General features: G+C 39.7%; 1 protein-coding gene across 1 annotated transcript in view; it reads left to right on the forward strand.

The window, feature by feature from the left end:
• ccdc87 (coiled-coil domain containing 87) overlaps nt 1–19,305 on the forward strand; it is a 69,052-nt gene that overhangs the window by 11,176 nt on the left and 38,571 nt on the right. The window contains exons 5-10 of the mRNA XM_080207304.1: nt 933–1,167; nt 1,267–1,360; nt 7,441–7,535; nt 8,152–8,318; nt 15,833–15,962; nt 18,911–19,117. Of these exons, the coding sequence (XP_080063430.1) occupies nt 933–1,167; nt 1,267–1,360; nt 7,441–7,535; nt 8,152–8,318; nt 15,833–15,962; nt 18,911–19,117 (928 nt within the window). The remainder of the gene's footprint in view (nt 1–932; nt 1,168–1,266; nt 1,361–7,440; nt 7,536–8,151; nt 8,319–15,832; nt 15,963–18,910; nt 19,118–19,305) is intronic.

Below are 19,305 nucleotides of genomic sequence, written 5' to 3' on the forward strand. Positions count from 1 at the left end.
TCTTAGGACATGGGTGATGATTACATTTATTGTTTGGTTTTATTTGTTCTCCTTCAACCGGTTCTTGTGGGAATAGTGTTTCTTTATTCTGTACAGCTAAGCTATTTTAGAAAGCTTTAAGTGTCAAACTAATAGGGAATGAAATCACTGGTGGGTCAGACCAGGTAGGCGCAACAAACTTCATTCCCTGAATGACAGTAATGGGCTTTTGCACCCACCTAAGAACTTTGATTACTTTTGCCAGTGCTAGTTCCATTCATACCATGTGTATTGAATTTGTTGTCATTATTTATTATGAATGGATTTAAATTTACTTTGATAGGATTTATATAATTATACCTTTGAATTGCTATTCTGGTAATAACTGCTGCGTTACTGTCCCTATTGGTAGATCTTTGCAACATTCTGAATATCTTAAAATTATACATATGAAGTATATAATCTGTATTCAAGTTTTAAATCAACATGTTAAGCAAACTAATATTGTGGACTGAATAATTCCCAGGAGTGAAGGAATTCCAGTAGTATTCTCAGGACTTACAAGTTATTTATGCTATTTTCCCACAAGCCGTCATTAGTAAAGTGTCGCTATAATCCCAGATGACCATGGGCTGTGACTAGTGGTGATTTAACCTGCAGATCACCACACCTCAGGTGAGGGGCAAGGCCGAGAAGGCAGAGCCTTCATGAATAACCTCAGCCGGTACGGGAATAGAACCCGTGCTGTTGGCATCACAAACCAGCCATCCAGCCACCTTAGCCAAACCAACCCCTATCATACTGAACCAGAAGACTTAGATATGGGCACAGAGTGCTAAGAAAAAGCATGAAGTGCAGAATGATTTTAATGTAATCAAAGGAATAAGTTAAATATTGGAGTTTAGTTCTGTTTTCAAAGGCATCAACAGTATTTTTCTGATATTTTTTTCAAGTTTGAAAATACCAGCTATAAAGCGTGAGATTTCTCGTGAAATCAAGGCTTTACGTAAACCAGAAGTTTATGATGATGAAGCTTCTGAAAGTGAATATTTCCAAAGATATAAACATGTGGGTATCAAATCAATGTCTCCTGAAGCCCGGTTTTCTTTGAAGTATCTCTTCGACCTCAGCCGACCCAAGAAAACACCAGAACCAGAAGAACAAACAGTAGAAGAAGATCTTCGAGAGGTTAGTTACATACTATAATGTGAACTGTAAACTTTTGTTTTACAAAATATGGTTGAATTAACTATTTTCTTCTCACGTTTATATAATATTTCTTTACAGATGAATGAAAAAATGCCAGATCTGGACAAGACACAGATTTATAATGTGTTGCCTTGTAAGATTGAATCAGCTGTAGATCGTAAAGTAAAAGAAAGTAAGTATTCAACAATGGCCCAAATTTTGCTGTGGTCATAATGTCAAAATGCCTTCACCGAATCAGACAGCAGCTTCAGGCACACATACAGAATAGCGTGGAAATCCAGAAGTTGCAGTCAATGACTCTGCTCTTCTCCAGAGGGTGCAGTGCTGAGACTCCCCAAGACTGCAAGCCCTATTCAATTATGATTTGACAAAAAATTGCACTCAGTCTCAATATAAAAACTTACACCTTTGTTGAATGAAATGTAACTGAATATTGAATTGTGTGCCATCTCAGAACTTTGCTAAACATTATGTTGGTTTTGAAAAGTTGATTTGTGTATTGTCATATTGCAGCATACTGATGAATAATTCCATATTTAAAAACATTAAAGTTTAAATTAATTTTAGCATATATATATATCTTAAGCCAGGGGTTCCCAAATTGGATTCCGTTGGCACCTCTCAGCAGTTCCACACCAGGGTAGGCTGATCTACACAATTTAAGTCTTGTGCTGTTTCCTATTGTTTCTAGATTTGCCAGAATCCAGCTTCTGATTGGACAAGTTAAAATAGCATAAAACAAATTTTTCAATCAGGGTGAGAGCACAGTCTGCGAGAGGGAATGGGGAAGAGGGAGCATGGCTAGTATTGCCTGCAAGAGGGAATGGAGGTGCTGGGGAGTTGAGCTTCAGAGAGAGTTAAGAACATAAGATCATCAGAAATAGGAACAAGACTAGGCCGTTCAGGCCTTCAAGCCTGCTGTGCCATTTAATAAGATCATGGCTGATCTAACACTCACTAAGTCCATTTTCCTCCTTTCTCTCCGAAACCCTTAATTTCCCTACTGATTTTGAAAGCCATTGATTTTAGCCTTGAAAATGTTCAAGGACTTGGCCTCCGCAGTTTACTGGGGTAGAGAATTCCAAAGATTCACCATTCTTGAGAGAATAAATTATTAAATTAGCATCGCCTTATTCTGCAACCAAGCCCTCTGGTTCTACACTCCATGATTGAAAATGACCTCCCAACATTTACCCTATCTAACTTCCTAAGAATCTTGTATGTTTCAATCATATCACTTCTTATTCTTCTGATCTCCAAGGACCACAAACCCAACCAGTTTATTTTTTTCATACAGGAATCCCTCCATACCTGGAATCATATTAGTAAATCTCCTGTATACTGCCTCTAATAATATATCTTTCCTTAAATAAGGGAACAAAAACTGTCACAGTATTCCATATGTGGCCTCAATAGTACCTTGTGCAGTTGCAGCAAAACCTCTACTTTTATACTGCAGCCCTTTTTATACTTGTATATTACAGTTTTCTGCAATCTCTCTCTCCTTTAAATAATAATCCTCCTCATTCTTTCTTCCAATTGCCAAGGTTTTGCCCTTGCACTTAACCTGTCAATATCTCTCTGTAAACTGTTTATATCCTCCTTACAACCTGCTTTCCCTCCCATCTTTATATCACCCACAAATTTGGCCACAGTACCCTCTGTTACTTCCTCCAAGTCAGTAATATATATTGTGAAGAGCTGCAGTTCAGTACTGATCACTGTGGCACTCCACTGGTTACTGCCCTTCAACCTGAGAAAGAACCCCTTATCATTACTCATATTTTGTGTGTGAGAGATGAGTGTGTATATGAGATGGAATGAGTGCGAGAGGTGCGGGGGCGCACGGGTGCGAGAGAGAGAGATGAGAGTGTGTGCATGCATGCACATGCATGTGTGGTGTAGCTGAAACCTTGGGCATACGTTGGAAAGGATTTGGGAAGAAAATGCACTACAAGACAAACCTTTAAAATGAGAACAAACACTGTTTATCAAACTGATTAGCCCAATGAGAACTTACATATCTCAGTGGCATAAGGTGCTATGTTATAAAATGTTAAGAACTGGTATTAGTCAGGCAATCCTGATGCTTGAATTTAAGCTGCAAACTACAGTTGTAGGAGACAAATTTGAAAGATCTGTGTTATGGAGATGAAATAAAGACTGAAGGGGTCAGGAATAACTTTGTTTTTCTGTTCAGCACTCTGCTGAAAAGATCTGTTAATGGCTAAAATGGCAGAGAGTAAATGGAAACTGTTTAAAAAAAAATGTAATATGTATTCCTGAGAGGTAGGAGTTCTAGTTACCAAAAGATAGCCATGGACAACTAAAGAGCTAATGAGTAACATAAAACTAAAGAAAAAAGCATATGAATATGATAAACATGGCGCAGATCTCAGTGAATGTGAGCATAAATCAAAACTTGCAGTGATATCAAAATTATTGGAAATAATTTGGGGATTTCTGGTTTTCTCTGGATTTTATTGGAAATAATTTTACAATTATATTAGGAAAAGAGTGTGGTCAAAAGCAATGTGCATTCACTGAAATCTGATACCAGTGAGATGATCAATGAATATAAAGAAATAGCAGATATGAGGAATAACAGCTTTACATCTTGCAGTTAGAGGAAGAAATCAGCATGTCAGATATCCTGAGGAAACTAATATTGAATCAGGGACAGAAAGCCACCAAAATTTCTATCTCTAAAACATTAAATTAAGAAAGTAAAGGCACTAAAGAATGACAATTCCTCCAGGATGTGAAGATGCTGGCATTGCACTGGGGTGGCAGAGTAAGAAGTCTCTCAATACCAGGTTAAAGTCCAACAGGTTTTTTTTTAGAAATATGAGCTTTCGGAGCACTGCTCATTCGCCTGATGAAGGAGCAGTGCTGCAAAAGCTCGTGATTCCATGTAAACTTGTTGGACTTTAACCTGGTGTTGTGAGACTTCTTACAATTCCCCAGAACAAAGTGACTTCCATCCCAGGGTTTTATAGAAACTAGGTGAGAATATTGCAGATGCCTTAAATATAATTTTCCCAAACTCTCTTGATTTGGGAACCATTCCTTCAGGTTGGAAAATGGTACAAGTTACTCTGTTATTTAAAGTGACTGAAGAAAATGAGGGAATGAGAGACTAACATCTATTGTAAGGATATTATTAGCATTAATTAAGGATAAAATTATCTTGTGGAATATCTATGGATGTTATTTATCTGGACTTCCTGAAGGCTTTTAATTATGATTTTCATGCAAGACTTTGGGTAAAGTTGAAGCTCTTGGAATTGAAGACAATTAAGTTACTTGGTCAGGAAATTTGCTAACTGACAGGAGACAGAGGGGGCGATCTTACCAGAATTTGTCAAAGTGCCAAGCTTAGTCAGTCAGAAAAGTGGTAACTCTCCAATTGCACAGACTAGTTTTCTCTCCAGATTTTGAGCCATTTTAAAGCAAACAAAATCAGGGGAAGTGGTTTAAGTTGCCACTCTGGCAGGTCTCCTCGAGCTAGAAAGAGGCTCCACAGATATTGAGGAGCCATTTTTAAAGGGCTGATCAGAAATAAAATAATCTTCACCGTCACTCCCCCCCACCCTCTCACTCTCACTCTCTCTCTCTCACACACACACACACACACACACACACACACACACACACACACACACACACACACACACACACACACACACACACACACCAGCATTTCATCTGACAGCAGCGCCACCCACACTCATCACCAGCATTTCACCCACCTGCCCCCACCACCCCCCACCTCCTCAAAATCATCGCAGGCATTGCCTGGCCATGCCCCTTTCCCCCAAGGCCCACACCTATCTCTGTGCACCCAGAGGGATCTCCTTGTCAGGTTCAGATTTTTTAAAAACTGCTAAAAACCTCATCGACATGATGTTGACGAGATATGAATATACGTGGGGGGTGGGGGGAGACACCATGGGCTGAGGGGACTATAATTACATGTAAATGTACTAAAATCAGGTTCATGTATGTTGCCAGTGAGGAGCCTGGCAAATCAGAAATGGCAATCTCGCTGGTGACATTGGGGATTTCTGGTTTTCTCTGGATTTTGCTGGTGATTCCATGCATCAAGAGTTCAAGCTGATGATCCCACCCAGAGATCAGAAATAATGGGTGCTACTCTATTTGTTAGGATGCGACTTGTTCAACAAGGATCTTTGTTGAGACCTGAATTATTTGCAGTATTTTTTAATGTCTTTGGGGATGGGGTGGAAAACCACATCTTCGTTTGTTGAAGACACTAAGATAGGCAGTAGACAGTATTGTAAACCACATAAAGTTAAAAAGATACATTAATAGATTAAGTGAATGAGCAAAACTATGGCAAATGGATCTCAGTGTCAACTAATGTGTCACCATCTATTTTGGACTTGAGAAGGACTGAATAGGGTACTTTCTCAAGGACAAAAAGCTAGGAACAATGGCATTTCAAAAAGACGTCAGGGCCTAGGCACATAGACCACTCAAATGTCATCAATTGTTAGAAAAAAGTCAAAAAGGATACTGGAATGTCAGTCTTTATACAAAGAAGTCCAGAACACAAGGGATAGAAGTTATGCTCCAGTTAGACAAAGCCCTGGTGAGGCACACCTACAGTACATGGCAGTTCAGGATCTATTGACCTTGGGGGAGTGTACTATGGACTTATCAACCTGGACTCCAAGAGAATTCTGAGGAGAGATTATGCAACCTAGGACTGTATTAAAATATTCTTGGTATCGTTAGACTGATACAAAATATTTAATGAGTCTGCAGAGATATATGAAACAGTGGCTTTATTGTAAGACATCTTCCTGCTGTGGCTTACATTTTCCACGAGACTGTATGAGAGACCAAATCGAGTGATGTTCCATCAGTTCTAGTGAGGATATGCACAGTGTATGATTAGCATATTAAAATATAAGAATTAATACCCAATGTCCACTATTATGCTACAGTATTCAGAGGGCTAAAGGGTGATTTGATCAAAGCTTTCAAGATAGTGCGGGAAACAGATAGGGTAGATATAGAGACTATTTATGCGAGCTCGGGATGCTAGGATAAGGAAATGACCCTCTACCCTGCCAGCGTGTTTTCTGACATTGGAGGTGGCTTGACATTGGCTAGTGGTGGGATCTCCCAGTCCTGCTGATGTCTATGGAATTTTCTGTTGTTCCCTTATTGTGTCACTGGGGAACTCACTGTGGGGCAGGATCACCAATGGTGGGGGCCGGAAAATACCGCTGGAGGGGAGGGCCAAAAAATTCAGCCCTTAATCTAAAAATTAGAACCATACCTTTCAGGGGTGAATTTAGGAAACAGTTCTTCTCAGAAAGAGTGGCAAAAGTTTGGAATTCTCTTCCACAAACAACAATTTATGTTGGATCAATTGTAAATTTTAAATCTGAGATTGGTAGGTATTTGTTAACCAAAGCCATTAAGGGATAAGGGGCAAAGATGGTCACATGGAGTTAGGACACAGACGGGCCATTACCTTATTGAGTAGCAGAACAAGTTGAGAGGGCTAATTGGCCTACTCCTAGTCCAATGTTCCTAAGTAAGTAGATAAACTGGACTGAATTTTACCAGTCCTTTGTAATAGTCTGGGAGGCAGGACGGCTGGTAATATGGGTGGGAAGGCTGTAACTGGGGACCTTGACATCCTCTGACTGCCATGGCATATTATCAGTAATGGGCTGCTGACCAAGCAACTAGTTGAGCTATTTAAGTGTCAAATTGAAGAACAACTTCTGCCCCCTTCTGGGATTTTGTTGGGCTTCCCACTCCTGCTCTCACATGTGGGGACCTCTGGGTTATGCATGTCAGTCTTACTGGCTAGGAGAAGCTCATCCTCCTTAATGGCTGCTTCCTGAACCATGACAGTACACCTGTGATGGCATATGACCACTGCTTGACTGTAACCTTAAAACCTGCCTCAACTCTGACCACCGGAGCCTCCCTAACTAACTGGCTCTTTTAAGTAAACTTACCTCGTTTTCAAGGATGCATGGCTATGGAAGTGCTCTCTCCTTCATCTGGTAGCTGGCAGTTCTGGGAAGCAGGTCACCATCCTCAGTTGGACAGTGTCAGGCAACTGCCAGTAAAATGCTGCCTGCCCCCCTGCGTTCAGCTACCTGCTGGCATGGTGTTGACTCCCACTTCTGGTCCTGGTGGTGAGACTTCTCAGTTGCTGAGTAAATGTTTAACCACATTTAATATTGTCTCCTCCTTTTACAGTTGTTGCTGTGCGACCTGCTAATCTTCTGAAAGAACACAAAGAACAACAGTTGCAAACTAAAGATTTGCAGCCTGAGCACCAGACACCTCAAAAGGTAATATTAATGATGCAAAACTGTATAAAGTCATATTCACAGTCCTTCTTAGTTCTGGTCTCATCTCTGGAGACAGTGACATGTTAGAGGGGTTTAAAACTGGAAGACAATGGGTTTGATTTTCTTTGTTGAGAAAGTCGATGAAGAGCTTTGACTATTTTCGCTGCTGGGCTTTGGAAGTTGTGATCTGGTAGTAGGAATGTGTCACATTATTGTCTAACAACGAGATGCTCATCACTTTTGTTAATTTGAGCATACACAGTAAACAATATAAGTGAATAGGAGCTATTAAAATGTGAATATTATAATGGTAGAAGGAGACCATTCGACCCATCAAGACTGCACCGACGACAATCCCACCCAGGCCCAATCTCCGCAACCCTACATATTTACTCTGCTAATTCCCTTGATACTGAGGGGCAATTTAACATGGTCAACCAATCCAACCCACACATCTTTGAAGTGTGGGAAGAAAGCGGAGCACCCAGCAGAAGCCCATGCAGACCTGGGGAGAATGTGCAAACTCCACACAGCCAGTCACTGAGATTCGGGCGCTGTGAGGCAGCAGTGCTAACCACTGTGCTGATTAAATACATACACTCTATTTTCATTTCAGAATTTTCAATCCGATTTAAACCCCAGTGCGGGAGAATCTTTAGCAGAGGCAGAAAAAAAATTACACCATCACAAAGATGCCAAAATCACATTGCAGAGTTTGTACAAAGACACACAAGCTGAAGGAAATGGTCAAAAACATTTGTCAATTGCTGATGATCTCCAGAGGTAAGCACCAGTTTATTGACTGAATTAGACTGTAGCAGAGTGATATCAAAACCTTTCTGATTTTTCAGTTACAAAATATTCCAAAGAAATATAATTTGCATAGATAAATCATGTATTTGTAATTTGGTGTTAAGATATTGCGAACATTTTTTGCTGAAGTTTATCCACTAAATCCACTGGATGGCACAGCCTTTGATTCTGGCCTTGGGTCACTGTATGTGGAGTTCCATGTCTGCATGTGTTTCCTCCCACGGTCGAAAGATGTGCTGAATGGTCTCCTTCTGCTCTGAAGATATTCTATTTTAATAAGACTCGAATATACGTAGTGGTTTCTGCCATTGGGGAGGAGGATATCAGGAAAAAGCTGATTGGGTCTCTCGTAATACTGTTCAAGATTGATTGCCCTGACACTCACGTGTTATCTCTTGCATGTTGAATGATCACTGAATTGAGATACTTGAAGGGTTTCTGGTACTCAAGAAATTCTCAGCTGCTTTTGGGGAGGAGAAGTACAACTTGCTGAACAAACATATCGGAATGTTATCCTTTATACATAAAAAAAATAAAGAAATAGATGTGGAATTGACTCTGCCAGGCAGGAAGCCAGCTAAATACATCAGTTATCCACTTTCCCCTCTACCAAATCTCACCCCTAGGCTCTTTTGCCCCTTCTCCAAGGCCCCACATCTTTTGCATGGTCCTTCAATCCCCTCGGCCTTCCACCTCGTCCTCATCCTGGGCTCTCTCCCCCACTCCTTTCTCCCTTCCTCATTCCCCCATAGGCCTCAGCTGTGATTAACTTAATTTAAATCCCACTGACCCTGAGCAAGGGAATGATGGCTGGTTGCTGGCAAGCAAAGATCAGATGATGCCTAGGGGTTGCATGCCAGCAATTGGAAAAGTTGTGTGGGATCCAGGCCAACTGATGTATGGATTCAACATGGAATGTTGTCTGGAACAGCACAGGCCCAAAATTGCTCCTTTGAATTAAAAGCAGTAATCTCCTGCTCTTTTTGGCTCCACTAAGATTCGCTTAAAACTGAACTTTTACAGTCTCTACTTCTTTCCTAACAAATAGTAAGTATACTGCTCAGTTGGTCACTGAAATCATGTAGGACCCATCAGGATGTATGTCATAGGACTCTGACAATATTAATAAGGCTGCTGCCTGAGTAAGCTGTTGAATAAAAGAGTTTATTTAAACCTGCTATAGAGTGGGACTGGAGGAGCAGATAAAAAACATCTGGAGGTAATCTAGACTCAAAACATTGGCTCTATTCTCTCTCCACAGACATTGTCAGACCTGCTGAGATTTTCCAGCATTTTCTGTTTTTGTTTCAGATTGCAGCATCTGCTGTATTTTGCTTTCATCGATTTTTACATCTGTTTTGGATAGTTTCATTTTTAAGTAATATTCAATTATGTTATATTTGATAAAGTTTGTTTTTTTTACTGTCTGTGAAACTATCAAAACTGTTTAATGAATAATTCTGTGAAGTACAATGTTTTGTTTACTTCTGCCTGTCATGTTCTGTCATGGCATCCCAGCCATTGAATAAATCCAAAGGTGATTCATTAGGATTTTAAAATTTAATAATTTCCCTTGCCAACGTATAATATACAGCCAATAACATCATTGTGGCCTCAGATATTGGGCAAAAACTGAGAGGTATCATCAAGATTCATACTTTGGAGTTTGTAGGGGTCAAGTTCTCATTGGCTAACATAATGTTGGGTTGACCCAAAAACCAGAGATATCAACAGTATTGTGAATCAATTGGTAAAACTAAACACTTGGGGGACGAGCTGTAGTAACTAATGAGACACTGTGAGCTGAATTCTCCCAACCTATGGGTATGATGGCGGTGGGCACAATGAATCTCGATAGAGCCAAAAAGTCGGAAATGTATTGGTGTAAAATCATGTTGCAATTTTCCCAATAGTGGGCTGGTCTTCTGTAACCAGGTGGCATGAATACCATTCACATTCATTTGCATTCTGTAAATGCTTACTGAAATAGCTGCCTACCACTTCCCATAAGGTCTTCCGATCTTGCGTCATGCCAGTGGGAAATCATAAAACCCGATTGATAAAGAGTGGCATGTACAAGTCGGTCTTCAGTTGGCAAGACTGAGGTGAGTGCAACAATGCTTTCTGCCATAATGCTGTATTATTCCTGATCCACTCAGGAGCCAGACTGGTTCCTGCCTATGTCTCCATACCGAGCTGGTCTTCATGGACAAAGCCGTGCAGCTGGAGCCATGGACCTTCCTCAGTTCTCCTTCCCCCTCTGATGGTGCTCCGCACCAGTGTCTGTCTGGACAACATTGTGCTGTGAGCTCATGCAGCCATTGCAACAAAGGTCTGATGTTTGACTGGGGTGAGGAGAGGCATTGGAGGAGGTGGTGATGAAAAGGCAAAGGAGGGAAGCAATATCCTTCAAGTCCAAAGGGACCAAACAAGATTCAAGTTTCTTCGTTCACCGGTTTTTACAGGAGCAGCTTCAGGGAAGCTGCCCCCTTACAAGATGCATATAAGCTTGTCCATCAACTACAACATAGCATTCTTCATTATTATTCAGATAATAGTTTATTTGCGTTTACCAATCAAAAATTAACATGATATGATACTTTAATGTAGTTATCCAATCAATTCATTCACATATACAATGATTATGCCATCATGTCTATATTATGGCTATGACCTTCAGCATTGAGTTATATTAGACAAAGCTGCATTTTGTATCTGTGTCAGAAAACCCCCACCCTGCTCAATTCCCACATGGTCTTGCAGTTGTATCTTGAGTTTTTATAGTGCAACTTTATTTATCTGTTGTTATTAACCCTTACTTTCCCCTTTCCTTCCTTAGCAAAGCTAAAGTTGCAATTGAGTTCCTCTCCCTTAACCTCTGCTTCCCTCTGAACAGCAGGCACTACAAACCAACTTAAGTTCCATAACTTGATGCACAGCTTGCTGTGTGAGAGCTGCAGCTTATTGTGTGATCAATGATGTTATTGCATTCTAATTGGGCTAAGTGAGACAAAGCTAATTCTTAATTGGTTTATGGGATGTGAGATCAATCTGTCATTGGTCCAGGTGGGCGTGATCAGTTTCTATTAGTTTCTCGGTGATTAAAGTTTGTTACTTTTAAAACAAAGAAAAGTGGTGAAGTTCTTATAACCTGAGAACGAATACAGAAGTTTATAAAGTGCTAATATAAAATGTATACTTTAATTTGAAAGAATTATAGAGATACCAAAGTTAATTCCAGAACTTAAATCTAAACATGCAAAATCAAAGATGATTACATAATGTGAAATAATGACTCTTAAATGTCTCAAGTTAAATGACATTATTGCACAAGACTAAATGTTTAAATACTTGTTTTTCTTTGCATAATAGGACTTTGAATTTAGAGAATGGAGCTGATAATTTTAATTGCAAGGGAGATGGATCGTTCCTCACCAGTAGTTGTTCATCTTTGACATCTTGCATCATTGTTTTAAGGCCATATGTCTTTCTTCCTCATCAATTTTGATGATTGGTGACAAGACTAAGTCATTTGATAAGCTTGTGTCCCAGAATTCAGTATAAAATCATATAGGGCTAACATACTTTGATTGTGTGTAAACTTAAATTAATTAAACATCAAGTTGGAATTCGACCATTTGCTACGTTTTTAATTTCATTTGTTGATTCCTATGTTGATAAGACCATAAGAAATAGGAACAGAGCCTGCTCTGCCATTCATGTAGGATCATGACTGATCCCACATTCCTCACATCCACTTCTCTGCCCTTTCCCTGTAACCCTTGATTCCCTTACTGATCAAAAATTATCAAAGAATTATCGATCTCAGTCTTAAATATATACAAGGACCCTTCTCCCACAGCTCTCTGTGGCAATGAGTTCCAAAGACATTGAACCGTCTGAGAGATGAAATTCCTTTTCATCTCAGTTTTAAATTGGCATCACTTTATTCTGAGACTTTGGCCTTTGGTCCTAGTCTCTCCCATGAGGGGAAACATCCTCTCAGCATTTACCCTGTCAAGCTCCTTAAAAATCCTATATGTTTAAATGAGATCACCTCTCATTCTTCTATATTCCACTGAGTAAAGTCCTGACTTGTTTAACCTTTCCTCATAAGACAGTCTGTCCTTACTGGGGGTCCAGTATAATAACAACTGCTTCCAATGTAATAACATCTTTTGTTAAATAAGGGGACAAGAACTGTTCATCGTACTCTGGATGTGGTTTCACCAGTACCTTGTATAATTGTAGCAAAATTTCCTTTTTCTTATATTTCAACCTCCTTGAATACGGATCAACATTCCATTAGCCTTCCTGATTACCTGCTGCACCTGTGTGCTAGCTTCCTGTGTTTCCTGCACAAGTGCCCCAAGTCTCTTTGTATTGGAGCTTTCTGCAGTTTTTCTCCATTTGAATGGTACCGTGTTCTTTTGTTCTCCCTTTCAAAATGAATAACTTCACACTTTTTCATATTATGCTCCATTTACCAACTTCTTTCCCACTTACTTAACCTATCAATATCTCCTTGCAAACTGTTTGTATCCCTCTTGCAACTTGCCTTTCCACCTATTTTTGCATCATCTGCAAATTTTGGCTACAGTACATCTGTTTCCTTTCTCCGAGTTATTAATAAAAATTGTAAACAGGTGCGGTACCAGCACTGATCCCTATGGGACTCTACTGAAAAAGAACACCTTATCCCCACTTGCTGTTTCCTGCCCATTAGACAGTTCTCTATCCATGCCAATAATCGACCTCCAACATCATGGGCGCTTATCTTATCACTTAATCTTTTGTGAAGTACCTTGTTGAATACCTTTTGGAGGTACAACACATCTATTGGTTCCCCCCATCCACTCTGGTTGAGACTTCCTCAAAAAATTCCAACAAATTAGTGAGACATGATTTCTCTTTCATGAAGCCCTGATGACTCTGTTTGATTAGATTATGATTTTCCAAATGTGTTTACTTCCTTAATAATTGATTCCAACATTTTTCCAACAATAGATGTTAAGCTAATCAGCCTATTGTTACCCATTTTTTGCCACTCTCCCTTTTTGAATAGAGGTATCACATTGGTGATACTCCAATCCTCTGGCACTTCTCGAGAACCCAAGGATTTTTGGAAAATTACAACCAATGCATCCACTATGTCTAGCTATTCCTTTTAGGACTTTAGGACACGAGCCATCAGGGCAATGGGACTCATCTGCCTTTAGACCCATCAATTTCTTTAATGCCACTTCTCTCGTCGTAGTGATGGTACTTGATTCCTCCCCCATATTCTTTAGTATTAATGGGATATTCAAAGTATCTTCCACTATAAAGACTGATGCAAAATACCTGTTTACCTCCTCTCTATTTTCCTGTTCCCCACACCTGTCTCCCAAGATTTATTTTCTAAGGGACCTATGTTTATTTTGACCTCTTTTTCATAGATTTAAAGAAGCTGTTATTGTCAGTTTTTATATTCCTTACTTATAACTTTTTTGGTTCTATTTTTAAGCCAATTTCCAATGCCTAACTTCATCTATTCTGTGTTAATTCAGAATCTCAGACAGATTCTCAGTCAACTTTATTGCCAATGGCAGAATCTTTTGTTCTTAACTGGGGCTGAAGTGACACCACAATTAAATTCTCACATTTATTCCAAATTCCTCCAGATTATGCTTGAAATTTCCACATTTAACTGGTCTTTGAGTTCCCTTAAATCCACAAATAAATCTTAAATTAACATAGACACATATGGTAATTGCAGTCGCGCTTTCATAATTCCAGACATTCTTAGAGATATGAACTCCTATAATGAGGTAAACTCAAAAGAGGGTAATCTAACCAAAAAATTTCTGTGTCCAGAATGAGTGTAAGAAACGGGAGAGTTTCAGCTCTGTTTATTTGGCAAGGCCAAATGTTTGACCTTATGCCACTCTGTGCATTTGCAGAGGCTGTTTCCTGTCAGCAGGGGAAAAGGGCAGGTCCTAAGCTTGGTAGAAAGCTGACAGCTAACGCAATCACTGGCCTCCCTGGCTAATCAGTCCCTCTACCCAACTCTGGTTGATTGCATAACCATGCCCCCCTGACCAGGCCTGACTTGGCTAATTGCCACCCCACCACTCCATGCCACCACCCAGACCTCACCCCCGCCTACGGACTGGCAGGATGAGAATGTGAGATTGCCCCCAAAGTATCAAAAGTGTCCCAAGATCATAAGCTCCAGGAAAGGTAAGAAAACATTGTTCCAGGGTGAGGTGAAGAGACACAATCTCTTCGTCTCCCTACTCTGATGACAAACCTGAGTACCGTTTTCTCGGTTGTCGTTATTTTAAGCATGCTTTGTTTGTGGACTCGTGTGCAAGTAAACACACACACACATACACACACACACATACACACGAAACCTGGACACATTTTCTCCCTAGGACTTGCCACTCCATGCATTCAGAGACTTGCTCACCCCCGGGACAAGTAGCCCCAGTCCACCTGAGTTTCGGGTTTAGAGTTTGGACCCACCCAGTCAGACTTCCATTCTAGTCTGCACAGCTACCAATGAGTATTCAGTCAAATGATACAATAATCATCAGATCATTGTTCTGCCTTTACGAGGGCTGGGCAGATCCTGCTCGCTACACCACTAAAGAGAGGGAATCAGTACCCTTCAATTCCTCAGGGACCAACCTGCTGCCCCACAGCAACAGGGACCCGAGTTCAATTCCCAGCTTGGGTCACTGTCATGCAGTGGCTGCATGTTCTCCCCTTGTCTGTGTGGGTTTCCTCTGGGTGCTGCAGTTTCCTCCCACTGTCTGAAAGATGTGCTGGTTGGGTGCATTGGACATGCTAGATTCTCACTTTGTGTACCCAAACAGGCACCAGAATGTGGCAATTTGGAGATTTTCACAGTAACTTCATTGCAGTGTTAATGTAAGTTTACTTGTGACAATAATAAATAAACTTTAAAAACTTAAACTTAAGTTATTTGTTCACCTGTTTATATTCAAGCAGCTGCAGGCAAGCTATCCCAAAGAAGATGGAGCATAAGCTTCTTGCTCAACTATAATACATCATTCTTATACTGTTGTGCAGATAATAGTTTGCATTTACCAATCATAAATTTATGACTTGCTGCTTTAATACAGTTACCCAATCAATATTCATACACATGTACAGTGATTATACTATCACATTTACACTATAGCATCGCATTTTCCCTCCCAATCCTGTCGGAACTGGAGCGAAGCTTTTGCTTGCAAGAACAATTTAATTGAGCAGAATGGCAATAAGAATGGCCAACTTGGCATCACCTAAAGCTCTATTTTTGCACACCTGCAGGGAACGACATCCTTGGAAGGCCTGGCACAGCTGTTGTAGGATGATGTCATCAGGTCAATTAAAATTCAGGACATCCAGCACTGTGACCCTAATTACAAAATTTAATTTTTATAGTCAATAAATATAATCTATATAATTTACTACTTGTGTTTCTGCAGGTTGTTGGAAATTTCCACTGTAGATGAGGTAGACAGTGATCCTGAAACAACTCTTCCTCCTCTGATTGAAGTACTCACATATGCTGACACTCATGGAATTAAAAAACAAAAGCAAGAGAAAATGCTGAGGGTATTGTTACAAATACAAACTTTATAGGATTGTTATCTTTTGGAAATGTCTCTTTAAGGTAAAATTGAGGAATAAGGAGTTTAATATGATCTGCTCCAAATTTTGTCCAACAACAAGCCAGTGTGGCTTGAGTGCTATGGGGACAGTGGGGCACTGGTTTGACTTATTGGATAGAAGCTGCAAGATGTTTGCATTAGTAGAGAATGGGCAGAGTAGTTACACTGAGCACGGGTAGACTGTTGGTCTCCAAGTTTAATAGGGATGTACTGACATGTCAGGTTTTACAAATGGATATACTTTAAGCTGCCTGTTCAATTCCAAGATGGAATGGATTTGGGGCTTTAGAATATAGCTAATTAGCATTTCTACCTGGATGAAACACCCATGTGATTCATATTACCATGGAGATGGATTTTGGGAGGGGAAACACTGATGGAAAGCCGTTGTAATATGCCATTGAACCTTAGAGTCACAAGTCTGTCTGCAGAGGACAAGAGAAGGAGGTAAAGGCAACTATACCTGCATCTGAAGCTGAGAAAATGCAGATTCTGTTGTCCGTCATGCAGAATGTTGGTGGAAGCTCATATTCAGATTGGAGACACTGAGTGTATGAGGATTTAAAGGAGTCTGGAAGGTTTACTTATCTTGGGCTAGAGTGGGGGGCATTTCCATTGTAACCCTTACCGTGAAAGTCAGTTAAGGGATAAGAAATGAACTAGCTGGGAAAGGAAGAGAAAGGACGCAAGAGATTGGGAACTGAGAATAATGTTGTGCTGGTTCTGGGGAAAGTAAGTGTCCCTCTAGGGACAGTACAACATATCACTATGCTGTAAATTTGCAATCACTTTAAAAGTTAAATGGAGGATTTCTATTCCATAGTTCAGAGTGTAACTTGCCCACTGACTAGTGTTTAAACAATGCTACTTTTAGTTTATTTGACTTGAAATCTTGTCATTTGATCCTTTCAATTAGTCACTGGAAATATATATATATATATTTAAAAGCTATCAGTCTCTGCGGGGATTATTTGAATGGCTGTAAATTGAAAGAGATGGATATTCAATGAGACCTTGGTGTCCTCATGCATCAGTCTACCCTAACATTGGCTGCACCTAGTATCAGGAAGCAGAGGTAGTTTTAATGCTGTGTTTGTATTGTTGGATATAGAAATAAGGTATCGATTCAAGTGAGTTTAATTTAGTGTTTCTGTGTAAGAAAGGGCTAAAACTTTAGATGGATTCAACTTTAGGTGTTTGCATGTATGGAGGTTTCGGTTCCATTTCAGACTGATGGCATTGTGCTCAGATGGTTTAAGACGTGAAAAGCAAACAAGAACTTAAAGATTTAGCCATTGCTTAAAGGACCACCTTTAAGTTAGGAAGCCCTTTTGAGTTTAGTTTTGAATGTACCCAAGGCAGTTAAAGTTTAGCAGCTAGATAGTTGCTAGTGAGCTCTTACAGCTCTGCCAGTTGCAGAAACAGAAAAGCAGAACGATGGAGTAATGGGAAGAAAGCAAATCCCTGAAACTAAAGAACATATAGTTCTCAAAACCAGGGAATGAGAAGAGACATCCCAGGAAGATTGAAGCCAACAGGACAAAAAGAACTGGAATTTGAACAAGATACTGTTCACTAAAGTTAAAGGCAGAGTTAGAAAGTGCAAACCCAATGCAGTTGGCAGTGAGAAGCCAGAAACCTGAGACTGTCCTAGGTTGGTGACCTTAATGCAACCTGTGAAGTAGTGTTCTATTAGCATGGTTGAGTACCTGAGAGATTATGTCGAAACTTGAATGCACAAAGATTTGGAAATGCTGGAAGTGGATCCTTGCTTAAAAAAGCTGAGAGAACACATTGTTTGGAAGAAGATTCCAAGATATATTTTCTCAAGAACGGAGTTTGGAAAACATTTGTTTGGAAGCCAGAGTACAGTGAGGCCAGTTGGTTCACAATGTAATAATCGTTTAGGGGGATTTAAGGGGGAATCCACAGACGTTTCAGAGTGGGTTGTGTCTGACCACACTTAGTAAATACACAATTCCTGTCAATCAATAGACTGCGAACATAAGATATATTTTGTGACCTGTGTTATTCTTAAAATCTGCAAACATTTGTGAAGATATAGATGGGGTGAAGGAGTATTGCATTATAATTAAACTTTTCATGTTTTTTTTTCTGTTATTGAAAAGTAATTGGCAGTCCTGTGACTGTTCATCCATGTTTTCTAAAAAAAAGTAAAGTTACAGTCTTTTGAGTCAGGGTTCCATTCTAGGACCTTACTGGCATTATAACACTGGCTCTGTGTTTGATCCTGATAGTGATAAAACCAGTTCCACTGTGCAGCACTATCATCCTTACGAATGCAAAGGTTACTCTTGTCCCCTGTGCACAAGCACAAAGAAATAGTGTGCTAATGATATTTGTATCTTCATTAATCCAAGCCTTGCCAAGTGCTTTGGACACTTTTAATGATCCTCGCAGCACGGAAACTTAATGGTGTGTGAAATATTTAATCATCTTCATCAACAACTATTCCTATAATATTCAACACAAAAGTTGAATAAATAAAAGTTGTTTTTAATATTGCACATTACATGCATGACTTTATGGAAGGTGTCCAAATCATCAGTGCTTTAACAAAATTTATATTTCAAACTTGAGAAGTAAACTGAGTAAGATTATACAATATTCTCCTGATGAGGTCATCTTCAATAAATTCGTCTGCATGGAAACTTTGGAAGACTCTGTTGTACAAGAACTGTTTATTAATCCTTATTTGCCCAAGATCTATTTGCAATACACTCCCCAGTTAAAGTATAAATGAATTAAAAGAAACAACCTGGTTACAAGTAAGAATGGAGAAAAGAAAAAGAAAATCTATTATGCATTTCAAGGATAGCTAGATGAATTTGCATCTCAACAAATGTATAGAAGATATGCTTTTTTTTTTAGCAACTGGAGGAAGAAGAGAAAATAGAAAAGTTAAAGAAGATAATTGATCGAGACAAGACAGAGCATGCACAACCTGCCACTCTCAACATCAGGGTATCCAAAAGGCTGATAGCACGAACAGCAGATGTTCGAATATCGGACAGAAAGATTATGGACTCAGTCTATCTCCAAGTATTCCCAGCCATCTACAATCATGTGGCGGGAGAGGTATTTGAACACTTAAGAAAATTATTGTTGATTAAAATAGAGGCCAGATCTTGCTGGAAAAATAACAGAGTTAGCAACGTATTCAGTAGTAATGTTTTGACCATTCAGAGAGTTCAGGAGGAGAGTTGAAGACAAATGATACGTGTTGTGAATGTCCAAAACCTTCTGGTTGGTTATGTTGGACTTTC

This window comes from Carcharhinus amblyrhynchos, chromosome 19 (genome assembly GCF_965287045.1).
Source record: "Carcharhinus amblyrhynchos chromosome 19, sCarAmb.v2.hapA, whole genome shotgun sequence".
NCBI lineage: Eukaryota > Metazoa > Chordata > Chondrichthyes > Carcharhiniformes > Carcharhinidae > Carcharhinus > Carcharhinus amblyrhynchos.